This window comes from Lithobates pipiens, unplaced genomic scaffold, assembly GCF_037356315.1.
Source record: "Lithobates pipiens isolate NorthernLeopardFrog02 unplaced genomic scaffold, aLitPip1_a1.2 Scaffold_13, whole genome shotgun sequence".
In the NCBI taxonomy this organism is placed as follows: Eukaryota; Metazoa; Chordata; class Amphibia; order Anura; family Ranidae; genus Lithobates; species Lithobates pipiens.
The window spans coordinates 512,246,948-512,263,169 of NW_027507718.1; the positions used below are offsets into that span (position 1 = coordinate 512,246,948).

A 16,222-nucleotide genomic window follows, 5' to 3' on the forward strand; every position below is an offset into this window, starting at 1 on the left:
TTTAAGGGCTTCCTGTGAAACTGTCCTTGCCTACAATATGCAAAGTCTGTTCTCCACAAGCATTGCAGTCTTTCCATTCTGAGTCTGATATACTCCTTTCTTTTTTTATTTGTTAAGGAGTGACTGTTGTACAATCCTACACTAAAGTTTGATAAAGCCATTGCTATCCATATCACGCTTTGGATACAATGGCAAAGAGCACTGGTTGCCAAAGCTAGCAATTATATATCAGAATAGGTATTCTCAGAGGCATATTTTAGGTTTTTCAAAAAAAATAAGCAAGAATCAACCTGAAATAACTTACCTTTCTGATGTGGGGATTTCTTAGACTCTGCGTCACTGTGAAATGAAAACAAATGACAGAAATAAACATACTGCCATGAGTGAATGTACACAGAGGGGCGAGGTAAATGGCAGTTACAGGAGCATGAGGGGCCTGTTTTGCAGTGAATGTGGTAACTTAACCATAGGCTCGCTTTAACACAAGCAACCAAAGGTTTCTGCGTGTTAAGAGTTCTTACGGCTGATTACGCAAGGACAATTTCCTATACTTCTCAACTGTTTACCATTACCCATCTGCTGCCATTATAACAATACTTATACAGCGGCAAGGTGACACTGCTGCGCCGTATCACATACCTAGTACGTGATCCGGACATTTCCAGGTCTGGGGCATGCATGATTATACACATCGGGAGCTAATCAGCGGGTACCACAGACTCGATATCCACTGGCACCCACTGATCATTAGGCAGAGAGCCAGAGCAGTGATTTGCCTATGTAAACAAGGCAGATCACCATTCTGTCAGAAGGGAAGGCATGAATCCTGTGTTTCTGCAAAGCAGGAACATGTATCCATTCCTTCCCCTAGTCTCCCCACTATACAAACACACTAGCTGTGCACACATTTAACCCTTTGATACCCCCTTTTGTTGAACCCCTTTCCAGCCAGTAGTACAGTTTTAGTATCATAGGCTCCCAAAAATTTTTAGTGTCCAATTTTCCACAATATCGCAGTCCTGTAGCTGATAGATGCCATTACTAGGTAATAAAAAAATAAAATAATTTATAGACATATATATCTTTTGCACAAACCAATCAATGTACGCTTATTTTACCAAAATATGTAGCATAATGCACATCGGCCTAAATTAATAAAAAAATTAGATTTTTTTCAATTTGTTTATTGGACATGTTTTATAGTCAAACGTAAAAAATATTTATTTTTTAAGAATTTCCAGTTTCTTGGTTTATTTGGGTACAGCATGATTGCGCAATTGTCAGTAAAATTAGTGCAGTGCCTGGTCATGGAGGGGGGGGGGGGGTGTAAATCTTATGGAGGGCAAGTGGTAAAAAAAACAAGAAAACAAAAAACAAAATCACATGAGCAAATTTTTACTCACCTGGTAGCTTTAGTATCTGTCTTCACTTGTGCCTGGGGGGTCTGAGGGGCCTGGGGAAGAAGAGTAAATAAATTTCAATTTTACAAGTACTTCAAAGTAGTAGAATGGAACCACAGATTTAAAGAAAAAACAAACACATGGTACAGTGAAAGTGGATAGACTACAATAGAGCAGCATTTCGGGATGAGGTGTATAGACCACAGGGTCTGAGCTGGAGAATCTGTCCTATAACACGATAGCTTGTAGGCATTTCATCATTGCCATTAATAACGTATCAGCACTGCAGAAGATCACAAAGGCAGTGCATTTTAAACTTGGTGCGGGAAAAGCAGAGTGCGCCTTTCCAGTACCGCGTTCTGGTGTGACCCGGCCCTTAGACAAATATCTGTGCAGGCATGTTTGGAGTTCCACAGGAACCCATGCAGGGGTCAGCATCCAAAAGTGTGGGGTCTTTTCGAATAGGAACACTGCGGGGTTACCCAGCCATAGAAACATGCAGTGCTCCATCAGCCTTCTCTTACTCTATAAAGTGACCTCACATTGAGTTTAAATGAATACCATTTTTACTGAGCTTGACTTGCTTCCAATTCTGAAGCCCATGTATGCCATTTATTAATACAGGAGCTGCTTCAGGATTTTGTATAATACTTGTTCGCAAAGGCCTAAAATTCTAAAAGGTTGAGTGGCAAATAAAAAGTAGGAATTTCTTTTCTTTCCTACTCCAGCAACAAATAAAGCAGGGCTCCAACCGCCCCTAATCTTTTTTTTTAAAGCTCCCCCCGTGATTGTCAATACTTTTAATTTAATTAATATTTGCATACTGTCCTGTCTTCATGCTACTTTTAAAAGAGAAGTCCAGCCAAAGCTCGTTTGGCTGGGCTTCTTCTATCGAGCATGCACCTCCCCCCGATCTTGTACAGTAATGACAGTGCAGTGAAGTTTGATTATGGGTTGCTATAGCAATGGCGGTATTGGGGGGGGGGGGGGGGAGGGAGTTTGGGGGAGGATGCCAAGTCTATTTGAATCGTCTAATGTCATTGTCTAGGCAACATACACATCTCCATTTAGGAATGTAGACCGGGGTGGCATAGAGAACCAGTAGCCCTAGACTGGGAGTCAGCAAGCAGTCAATCTACCAGTCGACTGGTTGATCGATAGCACGGCTCTGCCTCAACCCCCCCTCTCTGTTAGCCACAGATCGGTAGCTTGGAGGGCAAGAGCTGCTCAGTGATTGGTTAATAGGGGGGCAGAGGAGGCTTGATGGTTTTCTTTTGTTTTGTTTTTTAAGGGTATCGTGTAGTAGACCCCGCACCCCCCCCCCCCACAATATCAAAATACGTAGGTTGAATAAAGCAAGTTCTTACTCTATGCCGTCCAGCCAGAGACAGGACCAAACGTTTGCCATTTATCATTACTGGCACGGTTTCACTGAATTTAACAGCAGCTGCGGCTGCCTCCTTGAAGTTGGTTTCCAAGAAAGCCTAGGAGCAAAATGAAAGACCAATTACTCAAACGTCATCTTTAAATTAGGACCAGAAGTATTGTTGAACCATTTCTCAACAATTTAAATTTGGCAGCTCAAAATCCACCAGGCATTACTAAATATATTGCACAGAACAGGATTAAGCTAAAAAATGTACTCAAATGCAAATCTGCTTGCAAAAAAAAAAACCTTTAGATGTGAGTGGAATGCAGATGGCCATTACCTCATTTTTGGATCGAATAATGAGGATATCGCCGACTTTTCCAAATGGCTGGACAATTTTCAGGATATCTTGATCTGTGTAGCCCGTATCCGGTAGATTGGTAACATGAATGATCTTATCAGAGCCACTCTTGCTGGTAAACTGAAAAAATAAATTGTGCAATATGGTATGTCAAACAAACACTGGTACTGAATGGCAATTATACAACATATAATTAATTCAGCTATTAATGGCCGAGGCACACTCAATCCTTTTCAGGGCAAGGACTCTAGTAATGTGATATTCCATCCACTCTAAACTCATCCTCCCTGCAGTGCTGTCATATATAAAAGTCGATCCATAACCCCATTTCATAAGAGTCATGCTTTTCCACTGCATTGATGAACAAGTCTGAAACCCAACAGAAGTGCTAATACTTTCCAACTCTATTCAAAAGTGTAGATACAGCAGGTAAAATAAGCATTAAGCACATCACCATTCTAGGTACATATATTAAAAAAGCTGAAATTGACATGAAATTTTCACCAGGTCGGTAATAACCCATGCAATCAATACATGCAAGGAAACCAAAACAAACGAGTTCAGAGATTAAATTATGTGTAATAAAATGGAATGACACAGGGAAAAGTATTGAACACATGAGGAAAGGGAGGTGCAAAAAGGCATGGAAAGCCAAGACACCAGCTGAAATCAATTAGAAAACAATCCTGCCCCTAGTCAGTGAAAATATCAGCTGGTTCAGTCTCACCTGATGGCCTATAAAAAGGTGTCTCATTACCAAGGTGTCACAAGAAACATCTTATGATGGGTAAAAGCAAAAAGCTCTCAAGACTTTCACAGCCTTATTGTTGCAAAACAATTCTGCTAGCAGTAGTTACAGAAGGATTTCTAAACTTCTTAATGTTCAAGTGAGCACTGTTGGGGACACAATACAGGAGTGGAAAGATAATTTCATCATAAACCAGCCTCAACCAGGCGCTCCTCGCAAGATTTGACAGTGGACTGAAAAGAATTATAAGAGTTGTCCAAGATCCAAGGACCACTTGGAGAGCTTCAAAAAGACCTGGAATTAGCAGGTACAATTGTTTCAAAGACAATAAGTAATGCACTCAACCACCATGGCCTGTATGACCACTCACCATGCAAGACTCCACTGCTGAAAAAAAAGCATGAAGCAACTTGTTTAAAGTTTGCTGCACAACATTTAGAAAAGTCTGAAATACGGGGAGAATATAGTCTGGTCAGATAAGACAAAAATGTAAAACTCTTTGAATGCCATAATACACACCATGTTTGGAGGTCAAATGGCACTGCACCCCAAAAACACCTCCCCATACCAACAGTGAAGTTTGGAGGTGAGAACATCATGGTGTGGGGCTGTTTTTCAGCATACGGTACTGGGAAACTTCATATTATTGAAGGAAGGATGAATTGAAAAATGTACCAAGACATTCCTGACAAAAATCTGCATCCATCTAAAAAGGACGAAGATGAAATGAGGGTGGACATTTCAGCAAGAATCTAATCCCAAACACAAAGCCAAGAAAACTCAAAGAAAGAAAATAAAACTGCTAAAATGGCCCAGCAATCGCCTGATTTGATTCCAATAGAAAATCTATGGAAAGAACTAAAGATCAGAGTTCATAGAAGAGGCCCACGGAACCTTCGAGCTTTGAAGACTGAGTGGAAGAATGGGCCAAAATCATACCTGAGCAACGCATGCAACTAGTTTCTCCATACAGGAGGAGTCCCGAAGCCGTCATTATCAAAGGATTTTGTAACAAGTATTAAAATACATTTCAGTTAGCATGTTCAATACTTTTACCCTGTGTCATTCCATTTTGTTACACAACTTAAATTTCTGAACTTATTTGTTTTGGTGTCTTTGTATGCATGGGTTGTTACTGACATGTGGTGAAAATTTTATGTCAATAGCACCTTTAGAAGTGTATATGCCTAGAAAAATGGTGACGTGTTCACTTATTTTACCCGCTGTACATTATATCAGCATTTAAAAGGGCATAGTTCGCTTTTACCAAAAAACTACCTATAAAAAAGGTAAGGAGTTGCCTTTGAATAAAAACTAAAAACTGTGCTGCTTTGACCAAAGCTGATAACCTTGCTATAAGTGTAGGACATTTACATACCTCCTGAAGCCTAACTGGAAAACTCCCAGATATGGCAGACTACCTACCCCAACTTTTTGTTAAGACGACTGCTACCTGTTACTGTTCATCCCCCAAGATTACAGGAGTGAGCGCTCAAAATGCTGAGTTCAGAGCTACTGTGTCAAAGGAAAGAAAGTGCGTGGTAAAGGGCTTGGATGAAAATAAATAAGCTTGCTCCTGTGATGGTGAAGGAGTCTCTTAACATCCTAGCAATCAGGCAGGACGGAGGTTTGCCAACTCTGGGAGTTTTCCAGTCAAACTTCAGGATGTATGTAAATGGCCTATACCTATAGTAAAGGCCATTATTCAACTTGGATAAAAGTTGCACAATGTTTTTTAAATTTATTTAAAGAATAGGTTCACGTTTGGGAACATGTTACACGGTCCACCCGCTTTTAGAGTGGAACATGTTCCCGAAGCTGCAGCCACTGCCCGCTATCCCAGTTGGCAGCAGTACATACTAGCTGTCACTTTTTAAACTCAGCGCAGCCGTGTGGGCAGAGCCCTGCAATCCTGTCTATCCTTCACACATCTGTGTGTGAGTGAACTACAAGCCCTGACATCCTTTGCAGCTGTCAGGTTGTAGTTCTCAATGAGCTACCATGGTGCTGTGGGAGTTCGATTTCTTCCTGTCAGTGTATCTGCCTGCCCCTACGGGATGCACGGGTACACAGATATGCTGAGATCTGAAGGAGACCTGCATGGCACCAGAGATCTGCTGATGCTGGTGTGATGACATCACAAACTGCTAGCCCTTCCCTACATGTTTCGTCTATGCAAGGAACATATCTGGTCTACCGCAGCGTGGCGCCTGTAAAGCTTTTGTTAGTACGAGTATATCTGCAGGAAATAAACCAGTGTTTTTAGCAACATTAAGGCAAAGAATTGGGCTTTTCAGACAGCCAGCGAAAAGGACCTAATAGGCGTGGAGGTTGTTACCATAACCTGGTGTGATTCGTATTAGGTGTATCCTGTGCTAGTGATCTCTTATAATCCGGAGATCCTGGTCATCTTGTAAGGGAATTCATATACCTAATGCTCAAGGTGGTTGGGACCAACATGTGGAACTGTAGCCCAATATCTTCATGTAAGCCGCTCAGGCTGTATGAGAATGAAGTCCTGTGACCACTACTCAGTGCTGGCCAGGAAGGTAGGCAATAGTAGAGAGCGATAGATGTCCCAGAGCATTGTCAGGAGTAAGCTCAGGTGGGTGGAGTTCAACACGTTTGGACGTGGCCTGGCGGTGGTGCCACTCACCATCACATAGCAGGCTTTGACTTGATGTGCGGCTCCCAGGACAATAGTCACTCTCTAACATTGAATTGTGGCTTTTCATTTTCACACAATATTTTACATTGGCCCCCTAGTGGAGCCCTCAAATATTCTATCAGGAGTGGACTTTCATTTTTATTATATCATTGTACGATTCATATTGAATATGCCCTTTGTTTTTCGACTTTAATGGTGGTTTTATTTATTGATGCTGATATTTGTTTTCACTTTGTTTGCTTTCATTGTAATTTTTATGGTCAGAGCTTTTTGCTGACAGTTTATTTTGTGTTTTTTGTTTTCCTGTATCCAGAACATAGTGTGCAGCATTACTCAAGCAACGAACGCATTATTTTGTGGTTTATTCACTTGTAGTACATATTTGAACTTTAGTGCAGGTTTTATATGTGGATATATTAGATTTGATCATAGCTACTTTTATTATGGTTTATAATTGCAATTGTACATTTGCAGAATAGAACGGTTGTAGAGGATGTTATAGGTACACCAAGTTATCTTGTACTCTGGAAAGCAGAAACTGGGAGCAGATGCACGTAGGTATGCATGTGTCAGGTTTCTAACCTAAGTGTATTGCAGGCTATAACAAAGCCCCATTAGCTTGTGGAAGAAGTTATGCTAAAGTGTAAACATGGGGGGAGAAGATGTCATACCTTATTCAGTGGGTTGTAAGGTTCTGCAGCTTTAGGTGCGTTAGAGGTCTTGCTCGCTTGCGGTTTCTTGCTGGCAACAGTTGCCTTTTTAGCTCCTGTGCTTACAACAGGTTTCTTGGGGCCTGATGAGCTGGGCAATGGCTTCTTGGGAGCATTTCTAGGTAAAGGTTTCCGTGAGGCACTGCCACTACTACTGTTGGACTTAACAGAGCTGACGCTACTAGGCTTCTTTGAAAGGCTGCTGTAGCTTGAACTGCTGCTTTTCCTCGGTGCGCTGCCAGAACGGCTTGCTGAAGGACCACTACTGAATGGTTTCTTGCCTTTTACATTTGTGTTTGCTGGCTTTGGTGGCAATTTCTTATCACCGCCAGCAGGCTTTGGCTTCTCCCCACCTTTGTCTTGCCTTCTTTCTGCTTCAATGAAGCTCTGCACAGCAGCATCCACAGCTCTCTTGTCTGAAAGAGAACATAGCATAAAGGATTAGTATACAAAACTAGCCATGTGCATTCAAGAAACTGCAATCCCCTATAGAAAAGCAGCCATTTGTATTACCAGGTGGAGTGCCGCTTCTACCTCTTCTAGGTCTCCTTGGTGATGGTGAGCCTCGTAAAGGCCTTGGGCTACGGGACCTTCTTGGGCTGTGTCGAACACGGCGTGGGCTTCGACTCCGGGTTCTCTTCGCAGGTCTGCTGCGGGAGCGTGACCTGTTAATCCTTGATCTCGATCCAGACCGCCTAGCTCTACGAGGACTTCCACTCTTGGATCGTGATCCCTTTGGTGCAGTTTCATTTTGCTTGCCTTCGCTTTTGCTACAATTTAAAAACAAAAATCACGTTTAATTTGTGCCATGTCAATATTATACACTATTCTAGCTTAGTTAAGGTTACACAGTGTTCAATTCCTCGTTTTCTCAATGGCAGGACAGTGCCGCACATCTCAATCGCTTTAATGTCTGCAACTAGGCAATTCACATTATGTACCAGTAGACAGAGTGCACTGTCTCCAGCTCAGAGCATACACCTGGGAAAACCATTATACCGTATTCTTCCTATTAGCACATGCACCAAACTGCAAGCAGTTCTCTGCATTCCTAAGCCCTGGACAGTCTTTGCTTCAGTGTCAACTGCCACTTTGCATCAAAGATAGCTGAATGTTTACAGGGAGGGTGAGGGGTTCGTGCAGAATATGGACAATACCTTTCAAATGTTTACTTATCCATATCTAAAGTCAATAGATTTTAGAAAAGAAACGTATTAAAGCTCCACTTACTTTGAAGTGTGAACCTGGGGGTTCCAATCTGGGTACCTAAAAAGAAAAACAAAACATGTTAACTTTAAAGTTAAATGTCTTTAAAAAAATAAAAATAAGATCTACTTAACCAAATCCAAATAAATGAGCGCATCAGAAAATACTCTTGCAGTGTACAGACCTAGGAAACCCAAGAGTATTTTCCCCTAGACTTTCCCTTCTGCACTCAGGCAGGCTCTAGCTTATAGTATATAAAACAGAGCGCCTGGAAATTACTAGATAAAATAGTGGGGACTGTTTTTACAGAGCTATGGCTCTACAAATAAATGTGCTTCAAGGCCCATTTTGCAAATAAAATTAACACATGGTACTCCTATAAGACACTTTGGAAAAAAAAAAAAAAAAAAGGAGAAAAAGTGCACTTTTTTTTAAGAAGCTTTTTTACTGCACCCATGATCAGTGGATGGCGGGTGCAACATCAGGCTCCTGCAGACACTGCCTCCAGCTTTCTTACTCATATTTCCCTATGGGCTGTCGGTCTGAAAGCTGGAGAGTGGATTTGTAAACTATGAGGGCGCCCTTGCAGTAAATTAGAGAACTACAAGCCATCTTCTATGATCGCGTAATTTCTTCATTCACATATTCTGGTTAATGAATGGCATGGCTAAGCTGCACCAATTTTGAAATGTGGGTGCAGGGAGAAGATCCCTGCCAGTTGTCACAGGAAGGGAACTGAAGCATGTCACAAAAGGTGAACTTAACTAGGGATGCACCGACCAGCTTTTTTTTTTTTTTTTTATTGCAGAGTACAAGTACTAATACTTTCGGTCATGTCCTCGCCGATACCGAGTGCCAACACTGTAATCCTTGAAGTGTCGTTTATTGGTACATCAGAGGGACAGGAAAACAAAACTGCCGCGTTTCGGCAATAGCCTTAGTCGTAGCTGGTACCAATACTTTGTGATTCAATTTGCGTCCATACAAAATTAACGTGGGCAAATTGAACAGAAAAGCGGTGTGAACCCAGGCTGGTCATGGTGATTTTGAGCCCGGGTTCACACAGGAGCAGGGAAACCTTACTACACGACAGGTTCCACCAGCTCAGGCTACCATCAGACTGTGGCTGCCGCCAATACCATGGCTTTGTTCCCCCCAGCGGTTCCAGCCATCCACTGGACCCCACCCTTCCTCTCCTATCCTCCCGACCTCACTATACCAGATTGCTGATCCTCTGCTGTCAGAAAAGCCACTTCACCGGTCCAGGGATTTTAAAACCCTGTGGCTTTCTCTACTCTGATGGGCTATATAGCTTCTGATTGGCCAGTGCTGTCCATGTGATGGTGCTGAATAACCAATCCCTGTAGTTCGTACTGTCGTCAGCACTAGAAGGCGATGGCTTGAACCACTGGGGCAAGAACCACTGGAGGGGGACACAGCCATGGGAGAGGCAGGAGCAGCCGCCCAGTCAGTTGGGAGCCAGAACTTGTGGAAACTGTCACGCAGGGAGGTTTCCTGCACTGCTTTTGTGTGAACTTCATTATGACAAACCTGGCATCACATAGTGCGGGAAATCGTATGTGACACAGACAGGAATCACACCGCACTCCTGTTCAAATTGCATGCAATTCTTGCCCATTCATTTTGAATGGATGGAAATCGCAACACAAAGTCAGTATCGGGAGCATTTTCACGAGTACTCTTGAAAATGTCTGGTTTCAGCACCAACAGCCCTAAACAGAACCTTTATAGTAACTCATACATTCATATCAGATGTAAAGTGTGTGGACTGGAAGTGTTAAGCCATTGCTACTGATTTATTTTTGCGAGAGCCGTAAGCAGGGACAAAATTGACACGTCTGCAACTTGCCAAACCAAGCCAAAAAAAGTCATGCATTAAAAAAAATCTGATGTCCTTACTGTTGACGCAACTTCCGACAGCTATCAATGTGGCTTGCGTTATTCTGGTGTTTAATCCAGTCCTATTAGAGGGAGGAAGAAGTAAAAAGTTATTCATAAACAGAAGTACAAATTGTCCTACAGCACCTGACCCAGTGTAGATAACCTCTAAGCACTCTCTTTAGAACAGAAAAGAAAAAAGCTCCCAAATCAACTGAATTTCTTTACAATGTCATATGCATTGAAATATGGAGTGTATGATTTGATTTATACATGGAAAATGTTAAATATTTTGCCTTTCCCCCTTTTCTTTGGCCCACTTTATATTCACTAACTTTTGAAATCTACTAATGCTGTGGTGATCTTATACTGTTACAGGGGGGAAAAAAATTCAATGCAAGCAAATCTAAAAACGAAAGCATAATAAAAGCCTAAACAGGGTTCATATTTTTTATAGAGAAACTGTGCTCTACAACGTTAATGACCCCAAGTGCTTTGGCACTTACCTTAAAAACAAACAATAAATTACCTAGCCAAAAAAACCCAAACAATTTTAATTGTCAAAACTGTTATGAAAACAGATTTACAAAATGAATGGTGATGATTCTGGAGGTTCACAATTCCGCAGCTTCTTCTAAGCAGCGCTTATCTGCTGGAATACAGGGAGACTTGCCTCGCTGGACCACGAAGGAAAAAAAAAAACAAAAAAAAACACCTTGTATAATCTGCATCTAGTGCTCCTTTCCCGGAAAAGTCTTCGCTTCCTTCACATTGGCAGCATCAGTTCTTCTCTTTACCCCACTGGCGGTGTTGATTTTTCTTTTTTGAACGAAGGTCTTCTTTTAAACATTTTCTCCCCCGCTACAATGCAAGCAATTCTACAATACTAGCTGATGTTTCAGGATAACCTCCAAATGGATTCCTTACTTCTGTTCAAAGTGGTGTCCCATCTCTAAAAGGTCTAGCCCAATCCATATGCAACACTTATTACATACAATAAAACCTTTTTTTACCCTAGTGTTTTTATACTCTGTACTGCTAAAAATAAAAAAAAGCTTGTGCTGCATCTTATGCATTAAAGGGTCACTCAACCCACATAAAAAAAAAAAAAACTATCAATAAAATGGTGTATTACATGCTGTTCACGAGATTCATTTTCTGTATTCTGCAAAAAAAAAAAAAACTTGCTTGATCCTGCTGCTCTCCATCTCCCCACTTCAGCTAGGGATTTTGCAGCTGTGGTCACATCTCTGCACATGCTCAGTTTTCACAGCGAGTTTCTATCCTGAGCATTTCCTCCTTACATCCGAGCAGCCCATACAACTACATGGGGGCATATACACAGTGATAAATGACAGCCCCCTCACCAGCTAAAACACAATGGGGGCAGGATATTACACGTTGGTTAACGGAAGCTTCACCTCCCTCCCCAAGACACAGGCTGGTGGGGAGTGACACAGCCTGCGACTGGCAGAAAATCCCCCCACACCATGTTATTGCCAAAAATAATATATTTGATTTCAAATATATATTTGTTCAACAATTTAAAAATGTTTATGGATATGGTTTATTTTATTTTAGCTCTAATCCAGAGACTCTTTATATTGAACAGCAGCAAAGGACTAGAAGCTCCTCCTGCTTATGTTTTTCTTCAGACAGGCTAGGAAAGATCTCATGTGACAGCTGGATATCCATTAGGAAAAGGGTACTTTAAAATTACAGCGCTATCCTCCATATACAGAAGTAAAAAAGGGACAATACAAGTTAAACAGCGTGTTTGGAATTGCTATATTTTTTCCACCTGCTTTATTTTTCATTCATGGACTGGATGAAGGAACTAATGGGATCTGGTTGTGCCGAGATGTGACCTATAGGTTTCATTTGGAAAGGGATTTTTTATGGAGGGATCCATTTAAAGCATTAACCAAAGCAGATTTACTTGTCAAAAATCTTAAAAAACTTTGATGAACTAGGAATGTACATCAATAAATGGATTGAGCGTTTTTAAAAGTTTTGATCACTTTAGGCTGACTATAGAAGAGCAAAATATTTTAACCGTATATGCCAAGTACACTTCCTTTGCAAGAATACAAGTGGCAAAAAACAAAAAAAAAGATCCCCCATTGAAGTTTTGATTTACAAACTCAAGGATTATTTTGAGGAACCCCTAAATCTGTTCAACAGGTAATGCTGTGGCATTTTGTGACTTTTGCAATTCATTTTTCACAAAGCAGTATTTAGTGGTAATACCTACAAGACATGCATTCACTGAATATGAAAAACAAACAAACATGAAAACACTCACCTTTAAGTGTCTACATTCTAAGTTACACAGAGAACAGATATGCGGAAAAATCCGTGGAGAGGCAGCAAAATAATCATTCATCATGGAAGGAGTGGGCATGCGCTTCATCTTCTGAGCTTCCTCTTGAGACAAGGGTGGCGCCAAGCTCCCTTTCCCGGCAGGGGCATTTGCTTCAGCAGGTGACTTGTAGTTGCCCTGGCTAACCACAGTCCCAACTGGAGACTCTGCAGTCATGCCTGGAAAAGTAGTGGTAGTGGCAGTGTCCGAGATAACAGGAACATCGCGGAGAGTGGTAGAATCCGTCTTGACTGCGTTTGCTGGACTCTCTGCATTCGAGACGGTGACTGAGCCCTCACTAGCTTTAGCAGTTGTCTGTTCACCAACCAAAGGCTTGTTTCTGTTGAATCGGTCAGGCTTGGAAGCCTGCCATGCTCCCTTGCGGCTGCTGGATATAGTTGGGATTTTGTTATCCATTGGGCTTTTGCCTTTTCCACCCTTGTTAGTATTGGAAGGTGCTTGTTCCTTGGAGGCGGGTGACTGTTTCTGATCTGATCTTGAAGAGTCAAAAGGTCGTGAAGGTACGGAATTGTCATTAAACTGAAATTTGCTTGAATGTCCATAGTCAATAACTTTACTTGGTAAAACGTCACTTCCTGAGCGTCTACCGCCTCCTCCTCCACCTTGATCATGCGTGCCTCCGGTGCGGTTGATTTTGCGCAATCTGATGTCTCGTAGAATGTTGGGCAAGTTTACCGGCGTCAACTGCTCATCAGGATAACGACTGAGCTCCTCTAGATCTTCATTTGATAACCCAAAGCTTTCCAGTATACTTGAAGCACTCTCATTAGTATAGCGATTCTGGACGTTTGGCATCTGTTCCAATGAAGATGGACCTGGTTTTATTCCCATATTCTGATTTAAATTTCCAAACATACCAATGGGATTTAACGGTTTCTTCTCCATTAGACGAGGAGCTTCTTGTATGGGGGGTTTTTGATTCCCTCTCAAATGATCTGAAGAATGAATCACCCTACGGTTCACGATAGAAGGTATTTCTTGACTCTGCAAGATATTTCTGGGTTGTGCTGGAGTCATGGGACTGTTGGAAGTAGGAAAACGTTGTTGCAAACCCTGTGGACCCATGTGTCTTTCAGGTGTTCTGAGTGGCAGGCCTGTCATTCCCATTGGCTCCTTGTTTCCTCCAAGAAATGACCCAGGACTGTCCACTGACCTCATGCCAAACCCTTGGTTCTTTATTTCAGATTGAAAACTCATTCCTCCTTGATTCATGCCAGAAGGGCCCATTCTAAACACATTCATTCCAGACTGATTCATCCCAGACTGATTCACGTTGGCGAGACCTAGATTTGGGTTGATTCCGGGATGGCCCATGCGGGGCACACCAGTGTTCATGTTTGGCTGGTTCATGCCTGAAAGGTTCATGCTTGGCTGGCTCATGCCTGAAAGGTTCATGCTTGGTTGGCTCATACTAGACAATCCCATGCCACTCATGTTCATGCCAGACATATTCATACCCGACATATTCATTCCAAGGGGATTCAGGCCAGGCTGGTTCATCCGTGGGGGCCCCATTGGCCTTTGACCAGGGAATCCACCTCTTGTGTTAAACATGGCTTGAGCTGTGCTGATTTTCAACAAAGCTTGATTTAACAAAGCATGAATAGGAGGTGTGCTGTTTGAAGTGACTGACGTCAACTGCTGGAGAGCCAACTGAGTCTTAAGGTGGACAAGCTGTAAATGAGGATGGCTCAACAGGACGGGGCTAGAAATGCCAAAGTTCAAGGTATTCACAACTGGTGCGCAATTTTCCAAGAACAACACAAAGCTGAAATTTAAAACACAGATATTAGATTAACAATCGTTTAGAACTGTTATACAGTGGCTACAACCAGAGATGGATATACTGCAAGGAATTATAGCCCATACGCAAAAAAACTTGCTGGTAATAAAATGAATAAAACTTTTTACAAACGTGAGATAATCTTAACCGACTTGTGGGTGGTGGTAGGTGCATGACAAGTCTCTGAGGTACTTCCAAACAGGCTGTGGATACACAAAATTTATATACCATAGACAAGGAAAAAAAAAAAAAAAAAAAAACATTTTGTGTCTGTTTTTAGAAGATTCCAAATCATCAGTGCATGGCACGCCAAGAAACTGCATGTAAAACATTTTAGTAATTGGTTTTAGCCTGGAGCTAAAATAATATTACATACTAATGTTAAGAACTGTGAAGCAGGCCATCAATAGTCACGTAAACTGACCATTAAAGCAGCTGCTTATACTAGGTGATACTCAAGATTAGTTCAGACACATAAAATAGTTGGATTTAAAATACTTTAAAAAGGAGAAGTCAAGCATGTTTGGCTGGGCTTCTCTCCTATGGATCACTGGAGTGCAATTCGTTTTGCACTCCTCTGACCCGTTTTCAGCAGAGAGCGGGCTGAAGTCTTTTCTCTGCTCTCACAGAAGACACTGCATCATCCCAACAATAAAGTCTGGATCCACCAGGTGCCTGGACCGATACCCATCTCAGCGAGCCACTGAGAGCCTGAGACAGCCATTCCCCGCCCCCTCCACAGCTCAACGCTCCAGTGAGCGCAGGGGGGGGGGCGCGACAACACAGAGTGGAGAGCTGTGACTGACCGGCAGCAGCTCTCTGAGAGAACTAAGCCATTGGTGCAGAGGCAGTGGGGGACAGATGCAGCATTGCACCAATGCTGCATCCACCTAGTCAAGTATGATTCTGGAAAAAAAAAAATGCTTCTTTTAAAAGGTTTAATACATAACCAATATATCTGGAGTTCAGGTTTCAGTTTAAGAAATGTATCTCTCAAAATATAAGAGAATGCAAACGTAGAAGCCATATTATAGGTTATTTTGCAACTGTTTCAATATCAGCAAGACTATTCAATTCAATCTCGGTTGAGGTTTCCCAGCAGGGGTGTCCAACCTTTTGACCTTTCTGGTCAATGGTCTTGGGCCGCACAAAAAAATTACACTAACAATAGGGAGAGCCGATAACAAGAAAACGTCAGGCTGATCACAAGGCAACGATCATTACTAACGTAAATGCGTTAAAAAAAAAAAAGATTATAAAAAGAGGCAGCATAAAACTAGTGCAATATTTGACACTATTTGGTAAAGTGACACCTCAATCTCCGGTTCTATGGATGTAGTAGCAATTCTCAGATATTTTGGTTCTAATTTTGCCTGTCATGTTCTCTCTTTCTTGAAAATAGTTGCCCATAAATATAGGTGCTGCTGAAAATGACATGAATAAAGGCCTGATTGTGAAGAGTGGGAGTTTTTTCTTTGGGAAGATACAACCTATCTAGAGACACTGTCACATTTTTCTTCGAGTGCATGCCTTCAAAGTAAAAAATGCCTTTTTAAACTAAGTTTGAGATTTTGTGTTGTCGGCCTGCCCTCTTAGGCCACAGGTTGGACACCCCCACCCAACATACAGGGTCTTCTCTGTGGCTTCAAAATGGATTGTAACCCCGACAATCATTCCACCCGTTATAACTTCCTT

The 16,222-nt window shown here is 41.9% G+C and overlaps 1 protein-coding gene across 3 annotated transcripts in view; it reads right to left on the reverse strand.

Moving 5' to 3' along the window:
• The window catches only part of ZNF638 (zinc finger protein 638), a 71,352-nt gene that overhangs the window by 39,289 nt on the left and 15,841 nt on the right, over positions 1–16,222 (reverse strand). For 2 of the 3 annotated variants that reach the window (XM_077478071.1, XM_077478069.1), the window contains exons 2-10: positions 12,667–14,512; positions 10,383–10,444; positions 8,487–8,522; positions 7,770–8,026; positions 7,218–7,672; positions 3,110–3,250; positions 2,768–2,884; positions 1,404–1,453; positions 305–339 (exon numbers count right to left, since the gene is read on the reverse strand). In XM_077478071.1, the coding sequence (XP_077334197.1) occupies positions 305–339; positions 1,404–1,453; positions 2,768–2,884; positions 3,110–3,250; positions 7,218–7,672; positions 7,770–8,026; positions 8,487–8,522; positions 10,383–10,444; positions 12,667–14,298 (2,785 nt within the window). In that variant the 5' untranslated portion in view covers positions 14,299–14,512. The remainder of the gene's footprint in view (positions 1–304; positions 340–1,403; positions 1,454–2,767; positions 2,885–3,109; positions 3,251–7,217; positions 7,673–7,769; positions 8,027–8,486; positions 8,523–10,382; positions 10,445–12,666; positions 14,513–16,222) is intronic. The other variant, XM_077478070.1, reaches the window with a different exon arrangement.